This window comes from Biomphalaria glabrata, chromosome 5 (assembly GCF_947242115.1).
Source record: "Biomphalaria glabrata chromosome 5, xgBioGlab47.1, whole genome shotgun sequence".
Classification (NCBI taxonomy): Eukaryota; Metazoa; Mollusca; class Gastropoda; family Planorbidae; genus Biomphalaria; species Biomphalaria glabrata.
In genome coordinates this window covers 3,839,359-3,864,001 of record NC_074715.1, presented here as the reverse complement: position 1 = coordinate 3,864,001, position 24,643 = coordinate 3,839,359, and the positions used below count along the sequence as shown (strand labels likewise).

At 34.4% G+C, this 24,643-nt stretch overlaps 1 protein-coding gene across 2 annotated transcripts in view; it reads left to right on the top strand.

Moving 5' to 3' along the window:
- The window catches only part of LOC106076529 (uncharacterized), a 35,619-nt gene that overhangs the window by 3,389 nt on the left and 7,587 nt on the right, over positions 1–24,643 (top strand). Inside the window, exons 2-9 of one of the 2 annotated variants that reach the window (XM_056029050.1) lie at positions 3,747–3,878; positions 7,385–7,549; positions 10,958–11,131; positions 15,393–15,596; positions 17,790–18,014; positions 19,964–20,098; positions 22,791–22,928; positions 24,415–24,489. In XM_056029050.1, coding sequence (XP_055885025.1) covers positions 3,747–3,878; positions 7,385–7,549; positions 10,958–11,131; positions 15,393–15,596; positions 17,790–18,014; positions 19,964–20,098; positions 22,791–22,928; positions 24,415–24,489 — 1,248 coding nt within the window. Of the gene's footprint in view, positions 1–3,746; positions 3,879–7,384; positions 7,550–10,957; positions 11,132–15,392; positions 15,597–17,789; positions 18,015–19,963; positions 20,099–22,790; positions 22,929–24,354; positions 24,490–24,643 lie in introns of both variants that reach the window. The other variant, XM_056029049.1, reaches the window with a different exon arrangement.

Here is a 24,643-nt window from a genome sequence, read left to right as displayed (position 1 = left end):
GACGGTGGTTCTCTCAACCCTTCTATATGGATCTGAGACATGGGTATTAGACAGAAAGTAACTAAAACTACTTGAACACTTTCACCAAAGATGCTTGCGCTACACCATGTACATACGGTGGCAAGACCGCAATACAAATAACGATGTTCTTGCAAACGCCGGTATGAACAGTATAGAGAGGACTTTTTATGGTCCAACAGTCACGCTGAGCAGGACACGTATCATGTATGTGGGACGAACGTATGAAAAGGTTTTTTTTGTGAGCGACATGGTGGTCAGCGTAAAAGAGTTGCTCCACGCTTTAGCTGACGTAGAAGAGAGCATCTGGTGTATGTGGCTTCAGAACAAGACAGCTGGAGGTCATTAACAAATGCCGCAGAATACTGACTTTTTGTCATTACACTGCAGGTATTTTAGAATATCAAGAAGCCTAAACATATGACTTTATTTTCACACAGCTCTATTTACCGAGAAATTGAGAGTTACTTGAAATCTCTTGAAATTGAAAGATGCAGTTAACTGAAGAGTGCAATAAGGAAGCTTATCTTTATGTTGTTAAGCGTCATTTAATTAAATATAATAATTTTTAAGAAATGACTTATCCGAATATAAAACAATTAATTTAACAAGATTACAAAGACAGTTTGTTGTAACGCACATGATCACACAAACTCAGAGGCGGCCCCCGAGATACTATTGATATATATATATATAAGATAAGACACAAAATAGAGCAGTGAGATTCATAACAAACAAATATTCACACTTAACTAGAGTGACACCTTTAGTAAAATCTCTAAATTTAGAAAGCCATCAGGACTCAAAAGTAAAGTAGCAATTATACATAAAACACTGAACCATAATCAACAAATACAAAAACAAAATTTAATAAAATACTCTGAAAGACACAAAGATAAAGGCACATTCCTCATCCCAAATGCTAGAACAACTTGTACAAATACTCCTTCTTCCCTAGTGCTATTAGAGCATGGAATGGGTTGCCTGAGCTAGCCGGGAAAACCAGTCACTTGGCAGAATTTAAGTCATTGGTTAATATGCATGACTAAATGCATGACGCGGAGGACGTAATCATCTTTTTTTTTTTGAAGTAACGTCTGTATTATATAAGATAAGATAAGATATTTAACCAAGTTAGTAATAATATCGGGCCATAAGACCGAAATGATTCAAAAAGGTAAACAAAATAGTGGACAATGGTTAAGCTTCACTTGGCAAAATATGAAGTTTACAGCTGGAATCTTTGAACTCAAAGATAAGCTTTATTATAAAGTAGTTAAATATAAACATTAATTTTTAGCGCATTTTAGCTCATCCAAAAGGGGAAAAGACGCAATTAGTTTTGAGTGAAATGTCAGTCCGTCCGTCCGTCCCGTTTAAACCTAGTAAACTAGAAAAGATAGTGATAATCCGACATCATAATATTTTATACTATTCAAAGTTCTGATGTAACGGCTGAAAGCGAAAAATCTAATTTTTAAAATCACGTATGCATGCAGTTTTTTCATCAAAATACACCAATTTTACAACTATTTACTAATAATAGTAACAAATACTGGAATCTCTTAAGTAAGGGAGATTATTATCTGTCATATCTTTTAACACTTAAGCTAATGGTTTTAAATTTTTTGTAAAAAAAAAATATATTTGTTTTGCTAAGTTACTAAGTTCTGTCATACTATCTAGTACATTTAAACAAAAAAAATGTTTACTTTTATTTAAAGAGAAAAATTCTATTCAGTATGTATATAAGTTCGACATAAGTAAAAACAAGAATTAATAAGTAGTTTTTCATATTATCCTGTGAACTGTAATAGCACAAGCATTAAATATCACACTTAACTAAAAGAGAAAGTGTTTTTTCTTGAGGATTTGAAAAAGAGATTGACCATTTAAAAAATAATTAGATCAATTAGAAACTCATTATAAGACATCCGGTACGCCAGATTCCTTTCTAACATAACATTTACTTTCACTTTTGTCTGCTGGGCCGCTGGGGCACCACAGAAGATCTGCCAACCTTCTTCATTCTTCTCTGTCATTTGTCTTTGATATAATTTCATTCTGATGTTCTTTCTGCAAAAATTGAAACCTTCCTTTTGACCTGCCTGGGTGGACCACTGTCACAGTCCAGTTTTAGAACCTCTGTGACATGAAGTGACACTCAGTCACCTATTTTAATATTCCGTGCTGAGAACACGAGAATAAGTTTAGGGACTCAGTCACCTATTTTAATATTCCGTGCTGAGAACACGAGAATAAGTTTAGGGACTCAGTCACCTATTTTAATATTCCGTGCTGAGAACACGAGAATAAGTTTAGGGACTCAGTCACCTATTTTAATATTCCGTGCTGAGAACACGAGAATAAAGTTCAGGGACTCAGTCACCTATTTTAATATTCCGTGCTGAGACCACGAGAATAAAGTTTAGGGACTCAGTCACCTATTTTAATATTCCGTGCTGAGACCACGAGAATAAAGTTCAGGGACTCAGTCACCTATTTTAATATTCCGTGCTGAGACCACGAGAATAAAGTTCAAGGACTCAGTCACCTATTTTAATATTCCGTGCTGAGACCACGAGAATAAAGTTCAGGGACTCAGTCACCTATTTTAATATTCCGTGCTGAGACCACGAGAATAAAGTTCAGGGACTCAGTCACCTATTTTAATATTCCGTGCTGAGAACACGAGAACAAGTCTAAGGGACTCAGTCACCTATTTTAATATTCCGTGCTGAGACCACGAGAATAAAGTTCAGGGACTCAGTCACCTATTTTAATATTCCGTGCTGAGACCACGAAAATAAAGTTCAGGGACTCAGTCACCTATTTTAATATTCCGTGCTGAGAACACGAGAATAAGTTTAAAGGACTCTAAAATAAGGGTCAATGTTAATCAGTTGGTGAAGAACTCCAGCAGAGAGTGGCTGTAATATAATTTTCTCTGTCTGTTATATGTACGGTGGCAAATTTGAGCAAGTGTTAACTTAAGAGATTTCTTTGGACTTATATTTATATTGATGTGATTACTTTGTCTACATGGCATGAGTAGCCAGTATTTATTGTATTATATTTGGTGAAGGCTGAAGTCGCCTGTATCTTTTGTAATCTATATTTTATATGTAATAAAATTCTTGTCTGCTGCAAGAGCGTTTATTAATAATTCGGAACGTTTGTGCTTGGAGAGTTCAATACGTTAGTGTTCTCACGCACCTGCAAATCTAGTGCGTATGAGAAAGTATTTAATTAAAGAACATTACAGCAATACCAGAAGAGGTATCTACAACACTTAGAGGCATTCGCGTCATCACGCCTACAACTAGAAATAGGCAGTGACAACCACTCTGGGGGCCGATTTTGAGTTTTTATTTCTACACAAACTGTCTTTGTAACCTTGTTTATTATTCTTACGTCTGTTGAAGTTGTTTTTTTTTTGGTAGTATTTTAAGTTGAAGGAACCCAAATATAGAATGCATATGGCAATATTTGGAGAATCCAACGTTAAAAAGCATTTTAGTCTTATGTTCTCTACGAAACAGTCGCATATTTATTGCATTATTTATTTACCTTTCTCTTTTGTTAAAAAATATAACTTCATTTTAATTTTATTTTTAAATTATATTTTGAACTTCATTAATCTGTTTTCTTATAATTAAAACATATTGAGATGATAAACGATACAATTTAAACACATGCATAAAATGAGTTTCTTTTTTATACAACAGATTTTTGTAATATTGTAAACTATGCCCTACCATGTAAATACGCGTGCCGCTGTAAAGGATCATGTGACTCTAAAGGAAACTGTCTAGGATCGTCCTGCAGTGATGGATGGTTTGGTTTAGCCTGTCAGTACAGTAAGTATTACCTGCCAATTCTATCTATATATTCGACATATAATAATTGTTTTTAAAAAATCTGAAGACAAATATAAAAAAAAAGGGTGTAAGTGAAATAAAATGGAGCTGGTTACAAAATACAGATGGGTGTAATAGTTCTAAGGAACTTTTCTTTGTCCAACGATTAAGAACATTTTTTAGATTTCATTTGTCTTGAAAAATAGGAATAGTAACAAATACATTTCTCTTTCATGAAAAAATGGTGGTCTATAACTTTAGTATATTTAGTATTAGTATATATTTTTTATAAAATAAAAACCGTTTGTGACGATTGATGGAATATACACATTAACAGTGTTCAACATAGCCTAATTTAATTTTTGGATGATTATGTTAAAAAGAAATAACGGTGAAATCACTGTGTCGCCAATTGTTTTTTTTTTTCGGTATTTCCCTCAAAAAGGCGCGGTCTACATTAGGGGCTCACTGGATTGCACTTTTTTGATATTCTGTCGAGCCGGATTTGGCCGAATAGTAAAATATGATATTCGTCCGTAACTGGAGCCGGAGCCGCATAGCTACCCGTCTTGTAAATAGATTGTTTTGTAAAACTGTGAAATAACATGCCTGTATTCGTAATATTATTTTTTTTCCCTTTTTGTTACCTCTTTGTTTAACCTCTGTTTGTGATTGATGACTTAAAGCTTAACAGCTTATGGGTGTCAGGTGTGTCGCGTCTTATCCTGATTCATAGTGGCTAAATACTCATCGTAAGTATAAAAAAAAGTCCAGTGATAACGAGTAGTTATGAGACACTAATTATTAAGAATAGCGTTATCAGATCAATACACTTAACCCCAAAAAGTGGTGTTCAAGCTAACACTTTAGAAAAAGACAAAGTGTGCAATACTGAGATCATTGCACGAATAGGTATTCCCAGCATCTTTACAGCCCTCAGACAACGCCGTTTGCTCTGGCTTGGACATGTTCGCAGGATGGAGGACAAACGCATCCTCAATGGACAACTCGCGACTGGCTCAAGAAAAACTGGTCGCCCCCACCTCCGTTACATAGATGTAATAAAAAGGCACCTCAAATCAGTGAACATCAATACTGACCATTGGGAAGACATAGCTCTAGACCGCACCAGATGGAGGGAGACAGTGACCAAGAAAGCTATGGATAGCGAAAGAATATGGGCCTCAGCCATGGAAGAAAAATGGACAATGCGAAAAATGGACAGCCCCTACCACCGAAACAAAAGCCACCTTAACCTGCAATATTTGTGGACGAGAGTGTCTCTCCAAAACATGGGTTCCACAGCCACAAGAGGAATTGTGCGAGATGAACCATAGTTGTTCTACGACAGAAGGAGGCCAATGATGATATTTACAATGTCAGTACGCTATATTTTTATCTACAAAGTAATTAGTTAATGGCTTACATGGCTATGAAATCGCTCGGTTTGTTTTCTGTGTAGCAAAAGGTCCTTTGTGTTTTTAGTCTAGCCATATAATTGACGTGTTTATCAAGTAAATAAACTCCGTTCTCTCGAAAGGTATGACCTCTAGAGAGTGTCAATATGCTAACATTAAGCCTATGCCCATTGTAATTGACCTGTGGTCCCCTGCCTATCAATGAAGTCAACGTGATGGACTAAACGAATAAATGGAGGTGTGAGTTGATCATCTCTGTCTCTGGAAATATAACTAGTTACCCGTGTTCGTTTAGTTATCCACGAAGAGTTGGCAAGCCTCTATAAGGAATTGTTAAAACATGACGCTAAAAGACGACAGTCAACATGGTTTATTTCTTGATAACATTAAAACCTGGTAAAAATATATTAATCGCAATTTAATGCAAATACAGGGTTGGATGTTCACCAGAGATTTAATCGACTAGTCCAATCAAGCCACTAAGCTTTCCAAATAGAGGCTTTTAGCAGTGACATTGACTAGGAGTGGCGAGCTCTGGTATTTTCTCATGGGTACAGGACAAGTGGTTGAAATCCTGGGATGGCTCCAACAAAGCACGTGGAGTCTGGCAGCATTTGCGTCGCCCCGCGACGATCCATGGTGGAGGCTGAAAAGGTCGGAACAATCCATTATTGCGCAGTGTAGGACGGGGCACTGCCCTGTTGATGCTTATTTTGCCCTGTTCCGGCAAAATTTTAATGCCCGATGACGACACTGTAGAGAGTCGGTTGAAACAGCAACTTACTTTAAAAAGTGGTAAATTACAGACTCACTTGGATACTAGAGTCAAATAACCTACTCACTGAAGCCAAGGCTGGCTTTAAAAAATGAAGATCAACATAGGATCAAATTGCCCTTATCAAACAAGAAATAGAAGACGGCTTTCAATGAAAGAAACCAAAAGGATTTGACAATGTCTGGCAACAAGGTCTCTAAATTAAGCTAATCCACCATTACAAAAACAAAGTTTTGTAAAAAATAGTTTCAAAAGCACAATTCATGATTTCCATCACGAATGTCGAGTAGACTGCAGCAAAGGTCTAGAAAATGATGACAGCAAGAGCCAGAAATAGATGCTAAAGTCTATTTACATACATGTTGAAAGTTTTTACTAAAGTCAAATATTCTCGGTAAGACTACCTTTTTTTTTTTTACTAATGAAAGTATAGATGAATGTATCTAGAAAAAAAACTATATTCCAATACTTTTGGTATGTTTGTGGATTACAACTGCAGCAAGCGTTGTTAGGAAAGAACAAAGTTAATATAAAATTATAAACTCTCCCTTTCTTGACAATTTTTTATTGTCTCCCTTGAGACCGGGGACAATATTTCCTTATCGCCAAAATCAATTATGTAAGCAGCTTCTTTCAATTATTTACACCACTTTACAAAATTCAGGGTAGGTAATTTCTTTAAAAAGTTCACAGACTTCTTCATTTAAAAAGTTTCATTCATAGATTTGCGCATTGGTAAAAAAAAAATCATCTTAAGTCACAATAGAAAAGGTATCAATGGCTCATTTTAAAATAATTGTCCATTTATTAAGAAACTTATTGATTTAGTTACTGATTTAATTTAAAAAAAAAGATTTCCAATACGAACTTCACTATAGTTATAAGTTTATTAAAAGGACTATTAGATAACACGCAGTCTCGACATATCCATATCACACAATTGATGACAATCAAAATCAGAATGGATTCCAGATCTCTATGTCTAGATATAAGTTTAAACAACTCAAAGACTTACTTAGAGACTGACTTAACACTAACTGTTTAGTGATTGCGTGCATCCCAAGAAATATGAACTAATCATCCTTAGTACAAGGTTAAATAAAGGTTGGGTTAATGTAATTAAAATCCTATTAGTGTAGTAAACTTACTTTACTAAATATTGATGTTGGGGTGTACAATGCGAGATGACAGTTATTTTGATGTTGTTGTTTTATTTAAAAATATAGTTATAAGTAAGAAATGTGAAAAATAAATATTTTATAGCCAAGAAATACTTTTAAACTTTTCTAATAAATGTTCACTTTTATTTTTAGATGATCTTGTAATTGATGCAAAGATAGAGCCACCAAGTGGTGAAACCTTAAGGTCTAACTCATCAAGACAAGATTGTAGTCTACGTTTACTTCTTCATTATGTCTTATTCACTTGGAGTGAACCACAAACATTTACCTGGTTAAGGGTGAATGTAATAAACAAATGTATGTTTTCTTAGTAATCTATACGAACGTTTACATTTGAAACATAACTTTGTTTAAATTAAAGTAGAAAATCGTATTCAATGTTATCTTGTCTATTTATCTGTTTAATTTTATTAATAATGCTCTGTTCTGTATATCTGTGGCATTTTACGTCTCGAGAGACGATCTTTTCCCTTTGCAACTTCTTGTGTGACTAAAGAGGCCAATCATTGATACACAGCTGCGATCGCAAGTTGGGCATATATAATCACCAGGCGTTGTATTTTCACCCTTCTTTCTGCTCCTTTTATGTATAGCATTTGCAATCCGTAACTCTTTCTTTATGCTCGCTCTGCAAGTGCCACTTTTTTTCAGCTGTTAGTGTCGATTTTGGAAGAGCTCCATGTCGCGTTTGCATACATTCGTATAATGTAAAAGTGGGCGACTAGCGGCTCTCCTGTTTTCTATTAGATCGCCATACAGAATGTTTCTTGGAAGTCGACCTACTGGCATTCTAGGAACGTGGCCAAGCCAGCCAAGGTTTCTACTGCTGATAACAGAGCTGATGTTCTGGCACACTGCTTTTCCTATCACTTTCTCATTGGTAATTTTATCTTGCCACCTTATTTTAAAAATCCGTCTTAGGCATCGGAAGTGGAAGACACAGCTTGTTTTCCTGCCATTAGTAGGTTGACCATGATTCACTTCCGTATTGCAAAGTATTCATCACTAAGCTTTAGTATTGTTTGTCAGCAAAATGTTGCCCCACACTCTTTTCTGCAACCGTGTCGTGGGGCCTAGTGTTAATGTCTTAATCTAGTAGAATATCGTTGGATATGATGGAGCTAAGATAGCAAAAAATGGTAAACTGGTTGACTATTAATGGTTACGTAAGGTTTTTACTGGGCTTCATTATTAGATAGTACATTTTGTGTTTGTTTTCTAGTGAAAGCACTCAATCAAATTTAGTAGTTACAAAAGGCAACCTTTTCTCCCTAGGAGTTTAAAAAGAAAGCCAATTTTGTTATGGCAAAGTCTTCAGTCAGATTAACAAAAAAGATGTAAAAGGGTCTGTCTCTCTCTCTTTCAATTTCCCCCGCAATAATCGTAAAGAGGATATTAGTTCTATGGTGGATCTACCACACTTTAATCGACAATGACACTCTAGAGGCTATCATTTGTAGCCTGGATAGTGCCGCACAAGCAAAACTATTTTGCCAACAATGCTTAGATAGTGAATCCGCTATAATATTTTCACTCACTCTGATTTTCTTTGTTGTTATATCTTGTGACGATATTTGCGTGTTGGCAGAGGAGATTATAGAGTTCAGGAAGCAGGAGTGATTGAGTCAGACTATGGGCTTGCATCCCTCTCTGAATTCCTAGAAGCCAAATTTTAGATATACAGGAATGGAGTACCAAAACCGGATTTTCTGTTTGGTTCCATAAAACGATGCAAGAGCTGGAACGTGAAAAATTCTCTCAGCGCTGTGAAAGATAGGCGTTCATCGCCAGCTTGTTCAAAGCTAAGGATCTCTCGAACTGTCATCCTCTATGCATCAGAAACGTGGACAGCATACAGAAAACATGCAAAGAAACTGAATCACTTCCATATGACATGTTTAAGAAAAATACTGAATGCCAAATGGCAAAAAATATGACAGATATTGAAGTCCTTCGAAAAGTGAGTCTGTTAAGCATCCACACAATCCATATGCAGTCCCAGCTGCAATGGGCAGGACACGTCTGCAGAATGGAAGACCACCGCATCCTTAAACGACTGTTGTATGGCCAATGGGAAGGAAAACACTCACATGGCGGAAAAATAAAATGATTTAGGGACACCCTCAAAGCTTCTCTGATAGCGTTTAGCATAAACCTAGCCACCTGGGAGAGTTAAGCACATGACAAAGCATCATGGCGTCGCGTTGTGAAAACTAGTGCACAAATAGCTGAGGAAAAGATAACAGTGTTGGCAGAAGAAAAACGCCAGAGAAGACAAGCAAGGCCAATGACAATACCTCCAGTTGGAATAACCTGCCTTGTGTGCAGCTGAACAGTGCGGGATCACATAGGTCTTACTAGCCACTTGAGGAGGCACAAAACTTCAGTGCAAAGCACTTAGCCCCTGGATGACAAAAGTGGTCATTATCACATTGTCTAAAACAAAAGGGGGGGGGGCACTAGTTCTTTTAATAATCTGCGTAACTTGAAAGTAATAAGAAAGTTAAAACTGCAAATAAAGCCATAGATTGCAACCACGTGAGAAAAATCCTGCGGGCGCCCATGACGAGACACTAATTTTACAAATCATTTAAATGTAGATTCCCGCACTGTTATACAAAACTCTACTAGTCTCTCTGTCTCGTCCTGGACTTGTTTTCTCTATCGGAATAATGTCCTACTGGACTCACGGTGTCAGGACAGCATTGTCTAAACACTCTTTCATATAAAGGTTTCCAAAGACCTTCTTGAATGCGATAGAAACCCAACTGAAGTGCCACCAGCTTCTTCTAGATTATCACAAATTCATATCTCGAGTTATTTTTTAGGGTCTTCATATTGTAATAACTTAAGTGAGGCAACTCAACGAGGCACATCGATATTTATTTACATAGAGACATGACAAACACAAAGGGCATCTGCCTTGAGTACAGCATCTCCATATTGGCTCTCTCTTGGGCGGAAATCGTTAGTCTCTTATGTCAACATCCGACTTGTCTGGTCACTGATAGTGCGCACCTTCTTTCTGCACTATCTTGGATGGCGGTGCGCATGGCAAAGTCATAACAATACCATTGTAGTTTCCTGACTAATCGTCCGTATGTCACGTTTGAGCACTCGCGGTTCACAGGTCTGTGTCATCTGTTTTGACGGATTACGCACACGGATACGACTACCTAAGTTGCCACTTGAATCAACACTTCCGCATTCTTGGTTGTCGTCACTTCCCTAGCACATAGAGAGGAAATGGGTGACTTTGCTGTTGTCATTAAGAACGTTGGTCTAACTCGTTGTATTCAGCAAGCTTTCTCAGTGGAAGCTTTGCGGTTGACGATTCGGTCCACAGGGTGTGACGTTGTCTAATAAGTCAATTATATTATTATCTTTTTATGTGTGTCAGGGACCTGCATATGGGGCTGACTGGTATTATTCAAGTGTTCATCAGCTTAAACATGAAGGGTTTTTGTTTTCTATCCCTGGTCTTCGTGTGTCATAGTTTGTCTAAAAGTTTACTTGTACTTGCATTCTTCATGTGATGCTCCATTCACAGACCCTTGGCAAAAGCCTGGATATAAGTTTATTTAAGAATGAAAAAAAAAACATTCAAAATAGTACTAATATTTTAGCAAAAACATCTATGTACTTCAACAAGCATCTTAAGTAGTTAGACAAAAAAGTTAAGACTTATTTTGCTTTTTTTTAAAGCTTCTTTCAGAAACATAACCCTCAGCTTAAACAATGCACTATGTCAGAATGCAAGATTAATTTCTGTAGACGAAACAACACTTGACATATTTTGTGACAACAATGTTGCAATGACAACATTAAAACTTGAAGGAAATAGTGTAGAATCTATATGCACCATTTTTATAAGCGGAGGTATATTATATCTTATTTTCTTACATTTCTTTTAAAATTGTAAAGATTTTATTATTCTCTTATTAAAACATTTATTAAGAAAATATATCTTTTTATATATTGCGTATTTAATATTCCATATGTATTACAAGTTTTGACTATTAAGTATCTGGAGATTTATTTTAAACCACACTGATTCATTTTTAGCTGCCCCAGTAAGGAAAAAAAAATGTTGCTTTTAGGTTTGCGTAAAATGTCTGTCTGTCCGCTATCACACTTAGATGTCAAAAACTAGAAGAGAAATGGAAAATCATATTTCAACAATCCTTGTGGCTTGCAAAGCTTATGTACTACGGCTACTTTTTGTTGTCTAAAAGCAAACCGTTTTAATTTTAAAACTAATTATGCAATCGATTTTTTTTAATAAAACAATACACCACTACTAAAATAATACATAATTGTAAGGGAGATTATGTCAAGAATATATTTATAAAGAAACATAGTAGTTGAATATTTTCAATATCACTAATTCAAAAATATTTATAAATGTACACGAAATGTTCTCAACCATGTTTTTTTCTGGTAAACTAGCTACCCAATCGGCCAACCCAATTTTCCACAAGTATTTCCGCTATGGTGGTGGCTTCTAGGTTTGGTATCGCAAACGTTTTTGGTTATATAGTAAAATAGTCAATAGCTACCGAAATGTACTTATTTCCTTTCTGTGACTTGGAAATGTTTCTTCTTCATCGATTGTAATTCTTCGAAGGGATTTCCAACATTGTATTGCTGCATATGTCCTTTTAATCTCCTGTGCTGGCTCTTTGCTGCTGTACATGCGGCGCATCTTCGACACCATTCTTCTACATCATCTCGATAACCGAGCCAGTAAAACTGGTAAGTCTGTTATTTTCATTCGATTTATCATGTCCATAGCTTCTTTATACTTTGCTAGAGTCAGTCGACATTACTGCTTTCGGATAGGCCTAGTGTTTCCTGCGTCTATTCAATACTGAATCAGATTTATCCGCCAAAGGTCCATTTCATCAGATGGCAATTTGTCAGAAAATTATTTTAGGAAATGTTCTACTTTGGTGTACTGCTCTTTTGATACGATCGTTTCAATTTCTGCAAGGATTAAAGTAATTTGTTGTTGCAGTTTCGTATCACTTCGTAACATGGCAGCCGGAGATGGTTTAACCCTCCAGTAAATGTCTACCTCCGGAGCCGAAGTTCATAACGGGTACCCTTTTGTCTTTGCCAATTGTAACTAGTGTCTAGTTTTCCTAGGAACCTGTATACTTTTTTTAAATTTGTGATGGGTACCGATCGTTTCTAGTGCAGCTTCTTTGGATATGGCCAATTTCACCACAATTCCAACATCTTAAAGGGACCTAGGCTAATGGTCTCGTATCTGGGATGTTCTTTATTTGTCATGTGCCTCTGTGACCCTTCTGACAAGTTAAACGAAATTGTCCGCTTTGACTTGATGAGCGCTCCATGAATAGTTTTAGCGGATTCATATGGTAGAGCGTAAACTAGAGCTTTGATAGCCTTGCGTTTACCTCTTACTCTGATGGCTCTTTGAACTCGAGGTCTCAAAGCGTATCAATTAAAGCGTATGTGATGATAACTTCCTAAAAATCTAGAGCGGCTATTGTGTAAACCAATTGCGTGATGCGTTCGATGTTTGTCTCTTGCTCCTGTAGTTTTCTTTTTATCTATACGGTACTAGCAAATTTTCATCTCTGTATCGGATTTCAATAGCTTGGGCGAGAGCGACGATGTCTTGTTTCTTTGGTAGGGACTTTAGTGATATGGAGGCTTTTCCTCTTAGAGATAACACAAGGGCAGTTGGTTTCACCTCCTCGCTGATCTATTTGTTTACTTAAGCCGCTACGTCAAAATGCTTCTTGTACATGGAGCAGGACACAAAACCATCAAATAAAAAAGGGCCTCATTTTTTTCAGCAAACATCAGGTACGAATGACGTCATATTCGCTTCCCGTGCATTAGTGTTGTTACAATAAACTTGTGTCTTTAATTCTTAGTTGGACTTCCCCACTGCGTTGACACTCCCATTCATCTGTTCATCTATAATGGTGATCCTCTCCTCCACAGAATGTATGCTTGGGCTCTAAACCAATATTTTGGTTTTGATTCCCAAGTCCATAGCATCTGTCTTGTCAATGGTGTTTCCTAGTTCGAAGTTCATCTGTTCTCGCATAGAAGCGATCTCTTTACGAATAGCTCCCATCTGTTATCGCTTGATACTGGTGATCTGCTCTTGCATAGGACCAATATTTTCAAGCACAGTTCCCAAATCTGGTTGGACTTTAAAAGATCTGTGTCCTGATCTGCTTCTTTTTTCCATCGGGTCCTGCAGGGAAAGCCTACTCGGATCCAAGCATCAACATAAATGGACATGATATAAATGCAGTGGACAGATTTTCGTAGCACACTCTCCAGAAACGGAAAGATCGATAATGAATACGACCTGCGCATCACAAAGGTCAGTGCATCCTACTATGGCAGACTGTCTAAAAATGGAACAAGCGAGGTATCACCACAAATACAAAGCTAGGGATGTACTGAGCTGTCAGCCTCAATACATAGTTTTATGCTTTAGTAACGTGGACAGTGTACATAAAACCTGTAAAGAAACTGAACCACTTCCACATGACATTCTAAGAAAATACTAAATGTCAAATGGCAAGAACAAATACCAGACACTGAAGTCCTTCGAAAAGCATCCACACAATCCTGATGCAGTCCCAGCTGCGATGAGCAGGACACGTGTGCAGAATGAAAGACTGCCGCATTCCTAAACAACTCCTGTTAGACCAATTTAGGGAAGGAAAGCATCGAAAAGACGTCAAAAGTAAACGCTTTAGAAACACCCTCAAAGCTTCTCTGGAGGCGTTCAGCATAGACCCAGGCACCTGGGAGACAAAGGCACATGAAATAACATCATGGCGTCGCGATGTGAAAACTGGCGCACAGGTTGCTGAGGAAAAGAGAATAGAGCTGGCAGAAGAAAAAAGCCAGAGTAGAAAAGTAAGGCCAATGACACTAGCTCCATCTGGAATAACCTGCCCAGTGTGCAGTCGAACATTCCGGGCTCAAATAGGTCTCACCAGCCACATGAGGAGGCACAAAATCCTAGTGCAAAGTACTCAGCCTATGGATGATAAAAATAGTCATCTTCGAACCAAAATGGACGAACTATAGGATCCCTAATGTTTTTCTGGAATCGGACGGGTACAACCCTCGACATTTCTCGGTGTTTACCCAACTATATTTGACACTACTGAACTGAGTGCTATTGTCAAGAGCAGGGGAGTGTGAGAGTGTGTGTGTGTGTTTGTAAACTTTTTATTATTACGGGGTATTGAGTGTTCAGTCTAGTCAGTTGTGGAGCTGACCTGGTCTGAGTGTTGTTGTTTGTTTTTTGGTTAGTCCGTGTATAGTTAGAATATATTATTTTTTCTATATGTGCGAATTGAATATTTTGGTATTGTTATGGTGTTTGATGATGCTTTGAAATATTGCAATGCAGAATCTAGTCCACGCACCCTTGGATGTTTAATTTGTGCACATTTAATACTTTAAGTATATTCATGATTTTTTCTTTTATATTATATGTGTATGTGTGTGTTGTAATTTTTTTTTAAATTTTATACGCCATTGTTGAGTGTTAATATAATTGTTGTTCCTATTAAAGTAATCGAGAATGATCAATCTATTCATATTCTATTATCAGAATCATACACTTAGTACAGTGTGGTGTCGCATTCACTTACATGAAGCCATTTGTCTACAGTAAGAACTAACACAAGACAAGTTCTTTATAGAAGACAAATTCTTTACAGCTATTCCCAACGTAGTTGCTTTTCGAGCCTTCGTAATATCACTCGTTGCGTGTGACACTCACCAAACTCACAGATGACCGCTGGTCTAGTGCTGACCTGGATGATACGTTTCGGTTAAGTACACCCACACTACTACTACAACTACCATCCGCATCACCACCAACGCTACAACACTAAATATCCTTAATCCTTCGGAAACGTAGACTTGTCATTGTTATTATTAATAGGCCGTATGCTGTAATGGATTTTTTTTTGTCTTAGACGTAATTCGGAGTATGTCTTATGTCTTTGATTTTGTTATTATGTTAATATTAATTATGCCTTAAACATTTATCACCTTTTCTTTTTAGGTGTAATTTATAATAATTATTTTTATATTTATATTAATATATCGTGATTTTTTTTTTCAGGTCGTAATTTTGCACTTTTTCAAAAGACTTCCCAATCATCGACGTTTCACTCAGATGACTCAAAATACGCTGTTGATGGAAAGATTTTAGTTTCTTGTTACGGTGGACGTTGTAGTCATACCAACATAGGTGATATAACTCCATACTGGACAGTGAATTTCGGTCAAGAATACAATATAAAAAAATGTGTTTTATATAACAGAAGTAAGTGTTTAAACATAATACTTAAAAGAAAACATTATTCTTTTATCTCTCGCTATCACTATTGTTTTTGTTTCGCTCTCTCTTTTCTCTCTCTCTCTCTTTTTCTCTCTTTTTTATATTTCTCTAAATCTTTTAACCTATTACTATAAACATTATCTTGAATAGCAAATATATTTATGTTAGTTAATTTTCACAGGCAATACGAACATTTATTTTAGAATCAAATCCAAACTCACAAGTAAACTCTGCTCTCTATCCAGAAGAAATGAAGAAATTAATTGTAGATAAAATAAATGAGAAATGGACGAGCTCCCATCTAAATCACAAGAAAGATGATGCTTACTATAAGCTATCCCGACAAGACCAACGTCTAATCTTTCGACTTAGGACCGGACACAACAGAATGCGACAACACATGTTCCGGAAGCTCAAAATTGGAACCAGTGAAATCTGCCCATGTGGAGTATCACCAGAAAATGCCGACCACGTCCTCCAAAACTGCTCTCTCTACCAAGAGGCCCGTATAAGACATTGGCCCCAAATCACCCCAATAGAAAGAAAACTATATGGAGAGCTCCCTGATTTGGAAACCACTGCGCAGTTCATCTCATGTATTGGTCTAGTCATATGAACACTCCAACATAACAATGAGAACGATGAAGAAGAAGAAGAAGAAGAAGAATCAAATCAAATGATGTTCTCTGACTCAATGATCATACTTTGCGCGTGTCAAAACATAAAGGCAGCTAATCTGTAATCCAGTTCAAACTATGAGAAAATTGGTTATTTTAAAGTTGCAACGCCTATGTGTGATTAAGTAGTTTATCTAATTTTAGTAAGATGTGTTAAAAAAAACGCCACTTATTGTGTAGCTTGAGAACAAAAATTCAAGCTCTATAAAGCGCTGTCCATGCTGTATCTGTGTGTCACGTGGAGAACATAGGTAATGAGGCTTTTTTTTTTTATCTTCAGTAGCCTGTTGTTAAATTCTAGTCTGCTATTCTTGTTTCATTGTATCATAATGTCGTGCTACTTGGTAACGAAAAATGTTACGTCGAGTAATAAAATAGTTCTGTAACAAGGAAATGCTAAAATAATAAAAGTGTTATTGCTTGTATTTTAAGAATGAATTTATCGATATTTTTCTGGATCTAGCTTGCCTCACAACATTCTGTAGACAGAAGCCTCTTAGCACGACACTTCTAAATATAGGCTAAATAGTTCTTGTAGCACGGTTGGACTTGGTATTGAAATTGGCCCGGGCATCACCATGCAACCCGGCCCACAATTGGCATGTTAAATTATATGTGTACGCCAATATAGCGACAAAATATATATTAAATTTGATATTGTATAGGAAACTAGACAAAAGCTTGCGTAGGATTATGTAATATATTTTATTTATATTTATGTTTGTATTTCAAAACATATTAACAGTACAATTGCAGCTGTGATATAATGGGGAGTTAACTATTTTTAGCAACTTTAAAGTGATTTCCTTTGAGTAGTTTATGTAAGGGCATTCAAACTGTTTAGTTTTCACTTGCTCCTGAGTTACTAGCCTGACCACTGGATCTGTGTTGTAAACTGTATATATTATTTTCTGTTAGTTACTGGTCGTATGTCTTGAGATACTCGGGAGAAGTGTGCCCTGCTTTGGAAATCTTTAGACTAAATTTATGTAATTTATTAATCTATTTTGTATATTTTGATAAATTAGTAAATATAGCCTTACATATAATTTCCAGGTAGTATATTTTTTTTGTGGGGTGGTGGGCGTGGATTTCCCCCCCCCCCGGATATATATATATTCATTCTTTACAACTTTCAGAGCTTTGCTTGTCGATAATAAAATAGAAAGGTTTGATAGAAAACTTGCGGATTTTCAAGAATTGGGGTTTTTAGGTTGGGAACCAGTCAAAACCTTTCTTAGTGACTGTCTAGGAGGTGAACGAAACATGTGTACGCAATTTTATGTGGATCTGTGCAGCGATTTGAAAGATCTCTTGATTTATGAATTGGTGGTATTTTGTATTTTACAAATGTATAGTAAATATTTTTTTACAGATAAAATAAATGTAATAATCTGTCAAGAAAAGAACCATCTTAGATTTGAAAAAGAAACATCTATACATACAATTTAAAAATAATATAATAATATGGATGATTTGTTCTTTTTTTTTATTTCATAAGTCGATTCTGAAAAAGAAAGGTTGAAAGGTTTCCTTCTGGAAATGCTAGACGACAACAACCTGACCATATTTACTTACCAAAATGCTTCTGAACCAACAAAACTTGTTTACACAGTATTAAACTTGAACGGCAGTTCTGTCGCTGGTGTTAGAATTAGCCAGACGAATAAATTTAACCAGGATGCAACACCGTTCGTTTGCTTAAATGAATTTGAAGCCTATGGAGGTAACTCTTTTTGGATGTATATGTATCTTTCCACTTTTTGTTTAGTTTTTGAAGTGTTTGTTGTTTCTTTAAATGTCTATGTTATAAAAACCTTGACTTAATATATATAAAACTATATTGGACTCATCTTAAATAATTTTAATTAGTTAATTGTAAATACATTACAAATGCGACTATTTCAAAAGTTTTCTGCTCTACTTCTTTAATCAAATATTAATTGCTCTCGATTTTTTTATTATTAATTTAGAATAAGTGGGTTGTAGGGATTTCAATAGGATTTGAAAACAACCAGAGTCCCCATATCGACCCGCTATTGCAGTAATAAACGACTTTAAATGATTAACTACAAACTTGAAATAAATGGTCTTAGTACCAACAAATATTGAATAACATAAATGACGGACATAAATGGATAAGTAGTAATATAAAATATTGTGTAGTTCTATATATTTATGAAAAAAAAAACAACTCTTATTTAACTTACCGCGGCCTTACGGCCTAGAAATATAAACAACGACTAAAGCTAACATCCTAAACAAATACTTTGCATCAGCCCCAGGAGACAAGGACATATTACTTAATTTGAACCAAGTAGACAGCATAGGAGATATAGAAGTACAAGAAAAGGGAATCCAAAAAATATTAGCCAATATCAAACCGAATAAATCATCTGGACCTGATGGTATTCCAGCTAGATTACTCAAAGAACTAAGCAATGAGCTAGCCCCAGTGTTCAAAATACTTTTTCAGCATCTCTTAACCAGGGCAGAGTACCAAGGGACTGGAAAGAAACTAATGTCACCCCCAATATTTAAAAAAGGAGAAAAATCTGACCCAGGAAACTTCAGACCAGTATCACTTACGAGCATCACATGTAAAATCCTAGAACACATAATATGTAGCAACATCATAAACTAATTAGACAAATATAATGTCCTTACCCCATAACAACATATCTTTAGGAAATATAGATCATGTGAAACACAACTAATAGGACTAATTGATGATTTTTCAAAAGGTTTAGATAATAGTGAACAAATAGATGCCATCTTACTAGATTTTTATAAGGCTTTTGACAAAGTTCACCACCATAGTTTGCTTAAACAATTAAAATATTTCGGCATTAATGGTGCACTGCATCAGTGGATTAAAGATTTTCTGATTGGGAGAGAACAAACTGTAAAAATAAATGGCTCTAAATCAACACCGATAACAGTAAACTCAGGCGTACCTCAAGGAACAGTCTTAGGTCCACTACTATTTTTAATTTACATAAATGATTTACCAAATTGCATTACTTCAGGAACAAAAGTCAGATTAATTGCAAACGTTTGCATAATATATAGAACAATAAAAACAACACATGACACAGATATTTTACAAAGAGAATTAGATGAATTACAGAAATGGGAATCAAATTGGAGCATGTCTTTCCACCCAGAAAAATGTCAGTTGTTAAGAGTAACAAAAAAAAACTAAAATTATATTTAACCTTGTTTAGGCCAATAATATAATATACATCCTCTGTTAGGGACCCCTCAACTCAAGAAAACATTAAGAAACTGGAACAGACACAAGCAAAGTAAAGACATATCAAAGTTAGAAGCTTATATTACTTATAGATTGTATAATACAAATAGCATTGCAATGTTTATCTTATAATTAGTTACTTAAAAACCTGCTTTGCCGACTAGTGGAATGTGCCCTCTGCTTTCGGGTGTTAGATTATGACTGTATAAAAATTATATATTATTTTTTTCTTGTTTTTTTTAATTTATTTTTTTTTGTTTAATATAAATAAATAAATAATATAAATAAAACTCAAACTGAATGGTTAAATGGGCTCAGGTAAGGATAACATTTTTTTCCAAAATTCACCTTGATTTGATGATGTAGCATTACTATTTTTTTTACCAATTTGCGTTTAGCAACTTCTTTATTTTTTTAAGATTGTCTCCCTGGATTTTGGGGTTTAGAGTGTAAAAAACTGTGTCCAGAATCCTGTAAATCATCCTGTCATGTACAACTCGGAACATGCAATACCATTTGCAACGGCAAATCAGATCCACCACTATGTTCTATTGGTAAGTGACAAAAAACAACAAAAAAAAAAAAAACTAAAACTTAATGGCCTTACCTCAAGGTCATCAAAGCTCGCTAAGACCTTTTTTTTATGGAACAATACCAGGGCTAAGACGGAGAGGCAGAATGAGAAAGTGATGGGAAGACGAAATAAAAGAATAGACCAAAATGATTCTAAACAAGGCAAAGATAAACAAGACTATAGATAGATGGTAAAATTAATATATACGTGGTGCCCCACAGTGTAAGGGATATAATTAAGGTGAAGGATATGTCTATAATTAAATCATAATTACTCTATGTTAATTAAATTTAAAATAATAAAAAAAAAAGAAAAGGATCAATTATACATAATAATCTTCAAATACATAAAAAACAACTAATAAAATACTCAGAAATACAAAAAGATAACGGAAATTTCCTTGTTCAATATGCTAGTATAGATTTTTACAAATACTCCTTCCTTCCTAGTAATATAAGAGCATGGAATGGGTTGCCTGAGCCAGCTAGGAATACCAGGGAATAATTTAAGTCATTGATAAACATTCTGTTCATTATCTTCGTAAATAAAGAATTGGAGACATTATTTTTAACACTTAATTCATCCAATTTACATGATGGCTAAAACCTTTTTTAAAATATTGTTTACAAAATTGGCGGGCTATTTAGGTAAGAAAGTACAATTGATTTTTTGTTACGTATTTTCCATCAAGGAAATGGAATATTGTTTAGTATAGCATTCACCAACTGTTGATAATCAGCTTTTTTCCCTTAGACGAAATTTAAAAAAAATAGCTAATGAAAATTACATACTGCATATACAAGTAAACTTTTAATCTAAACATCTAAAGAACATGATATGGAAATGATTTGAATTAGAGATGTTTTAACTGTGTATATTTTAAGCCAACGGTCTCAGTGGTATCTTGTCGTTTAGTTTTACTGATAGTATATTCAGTGTATGCCATTAAAAATTTGTTGTTTTTTTTTCAAATTAGATACATACAAAAAATGTTTTTAGTGGCCCAGAAAGGGGAATAGATATTAATTTTTGTGTGGTTCGTCAGTCCTGTTTAGATCACAGAAGCTAGAAATGATTTTGAAAATCAGACATCATTTTTTAAACCTTTCGAACTAATGATGCAATGGCTACTTTATATTTTTCTGAAAGCAAATCAATTAGTTGTTTTTTTTTAATACGCAAGATTTTTTAATTATAAAAATACACCATTTTTCTAAATTTTACGTGCGACTATATTACAATGGAGCATTGCTATCTAATATATTTGTAAATTTGTTTTGCAAACGTTTTTGTTATTAAAAAATAATATAAATATTTTCATTACTAAATTGAGTATTCTGTTATACAATCTATTTATATTTTAATTAATATGTACCTTTTTATTTTAAATGTGTAAAATATAATTAATATGTATACAAGTGAAACATAATTTAAAACATCAATTAAAAGTAGTACTTCATATTGTACATTTACGGATCTAACCGGCACCACATTGACAAAAAACTGGAGTGCTAATAAAGGGAAACGTTTTTTCCTAAAAACCTTGATTAATAAAATGTCCCCACTAGAAAACCAACAATTAAATAATCAGATAAGCAAGATTCACATTGAACCATGTCTTCTCAATCGACAATTCTTTGAATATTAACTCTTTCTCTCCGTAATTGTTTACCATATTCTGGTGGAATCAACGTTAATATCGTCAGTTAGGAGAGAAAGAGTTAAACATGTGATTATGATTAGTCTATGCTCGTATACCCGTATTATGAGGTATCATGTCTTCAGTCGACCTAACAATATGGTAATATCGTCAAAACGTTCGATACTTACATGTGCCTTCAGTTGATATTGGCAAAGAAAGGGTTAACTTTTAGTATATAGCTTCTGATATTCTTGCAGACAATATTGAATTCTCTTTTTACCTGCCCGAGTGGCCATTTTGAGTGCCAATTCCTTAAAAACTTAACTTAAAAAAAAACTGAACGCATTCTTTAGAAAAAATCTCGAGACAATACTTATAAGTCTCAATAAAAAAGCAAAAAAACTTTTTTTTGTTTATATTGGCCCCATAATACATATAAAAAACGAAAAAAAAACAACTTTAAAAATTGCCAATTTTTCTAGACAAGTTGAAGAAAATTATTGAAAGGAGAAAAAGCCAAAGACGAAACAAGTTTGTACAAACTTTTCAGTTCACACTAGACCAACATTTATTTTTTTTTCTGAGAAAGGGCTAAATAGAATGACATAATGCATGTTCCATAAGTACGAAATTTAAACCTAGATAAATATATTATTTGAAGCTGTTAAAATCTGCCTGATATAAAAAACCCTAAATCACAGATATTGGGTCTAGTTGTCTGAAACCTTAAATCTGATATCGGAAACAAAATAAAAAAAAAAGATGGTTATGGGTAGATTATTATTTTTGAATTACTTATATTATATATTTTATCTTTGTTTTTCTTGAATGCGACTATACTTATCAAAATAATAACTATTACAATCAATATTAGTGCTATAATTTATTGTGCTTATATCCAATAAAATGTTTATAATTAAGGTAACTATACTATATTTGAATATCTGTATTACACTTGCTAATGTGTATTTTTAAAAATCAATAAATGTAATTGAATGTTCTAATTACCATATAAAATGCTATATTTTAGAATGTGCCTCTACTAAATGGGGACCTAATTGTTTGAATAACTGCAACGCTTCTTGTTACAACTCATCTTGTGATAAATTAACTGGCTTGTGTTCAACTGGATGCATCGGGTATCAAGACTTTCCTCATTGCACTGCAAGTAAGTCATAAAGTTCTGGAGAACGGAGATTGATTTTTAAGACATAGAATAGTTCCATATACATAACGTTTTTTCGCTGTTCTTTCCTTACTTTGGACAACATGTTTAATTCGCATTTACCTATGGTTAATCAAAGACACATTTATTGAAACTAAATAGCTCCAAATTATATATTTACTCCTGTTTAAATTTTCGAAATATACTCCTAGTAAAGCAAAGCTTTTGTTGTTTTTTTTAAATGTCATTTAAAATGATTCAAGTTTATGTTTTGTAAAAACATTGCTGTTTTCATTTGCGGTTTGCCGACCACTGCTCTAAGCTGTTAGAATGATTTAAAAATGACAATAATATCTGATTAGATTAACGTGGGATTAACATCCTCCTTTACTGATGGTTTGAATATTTTTAGAAAAATTCGTAATATGAACATTCTTTAAGTTAACATAACCAATTTTTTTTTCAAATCTATCTATCTATCTATCTATCTATCTATCTATCTATCTATCTATCTATCTATCTAATCTATCTAATCTATCTAATCTATCTAATCTATCTAATCTCTCTAATCTCTCTAATCTCTCTAATCTCTCTAATCTCTCTAATCTCTCTAATCTATCTAATCTATCTAATCTATCTAATCTATCTTATCTATCTTATCTATCTTATCTATCTTATCTATCTAATCTATCTAATCTATCTAATCTATCTAATCTATCTATCTATCTATCTATCTATCTATCTATCTATCTATCTATCTATCTATCTATCTATCTACCTTACTACATTTCTTTGTATCTTTCTATCTATATATTTATCTTTCTATCTTTCTATCTATCTATCTATCTATCTATCTATCTATCTATCTATCTATCTATCTATCTATCTATCTATCTATCACTTTAACTCTGCGTCTCTTCCCCTCTTACTTTCTTTCTTTCTATTTTAACCTAATTTGCTCTTTTTCAGTCTTTCTCCCTCCCCTTCTTTATGTTTTATGATTTTAGCTGTGTGGATATGCTTTGATGTGATAAAACTTATGCAAATTCATTTATTTACATACAGAATAATAAACTGCAGCATGCTTGAATTGCAATGAGACAACGTTCAGGAATCGTAGTTAAATATTCTTAAACAAGCAATTCTTGTATTTATTGCTATTTCAAAAACGGTTCGAACGATTTTCTTTAAAATTTCATGATATATATATATGTATAAAAATGAAAATAAAATCTCACTTGTAGCTTCGCCAAAACTCGATGTAAATTCGAAATTTTTTCATTACCTAAACATTAATTTTAGCTAGAATGTTGTATAAAAAACAACAACTTAACAAATCGGACGGAAGGACGGACAGACATAAACTAAATAGCAGTCTTTCCCCATTCAAGCTAAAAATCATTTCAACCTAGTTTTCTTTATTATACAGCATGTAGTAAAAGCTTTTACGGTTTAAATTGTACCAAGATGTGTCCCTTTAATTGTGTAGACAACAGTTGCGACGCTATCACTGGGGAATGTTTTAGTTGCAAGCCAGGCTACACAGGGATTTATTGCAATAATCGTAAGTACGAATATAAAATTAACACAATATAATTTTGTATGGTTAGGCACATCCGCGCTATGTCTTATACTGATAAAACAGAGTTAAAACTAAAATAACGAAAATTTAATAACACAGATGAAAGCTTGACAAGATAAGATAGTTGACAACAGAT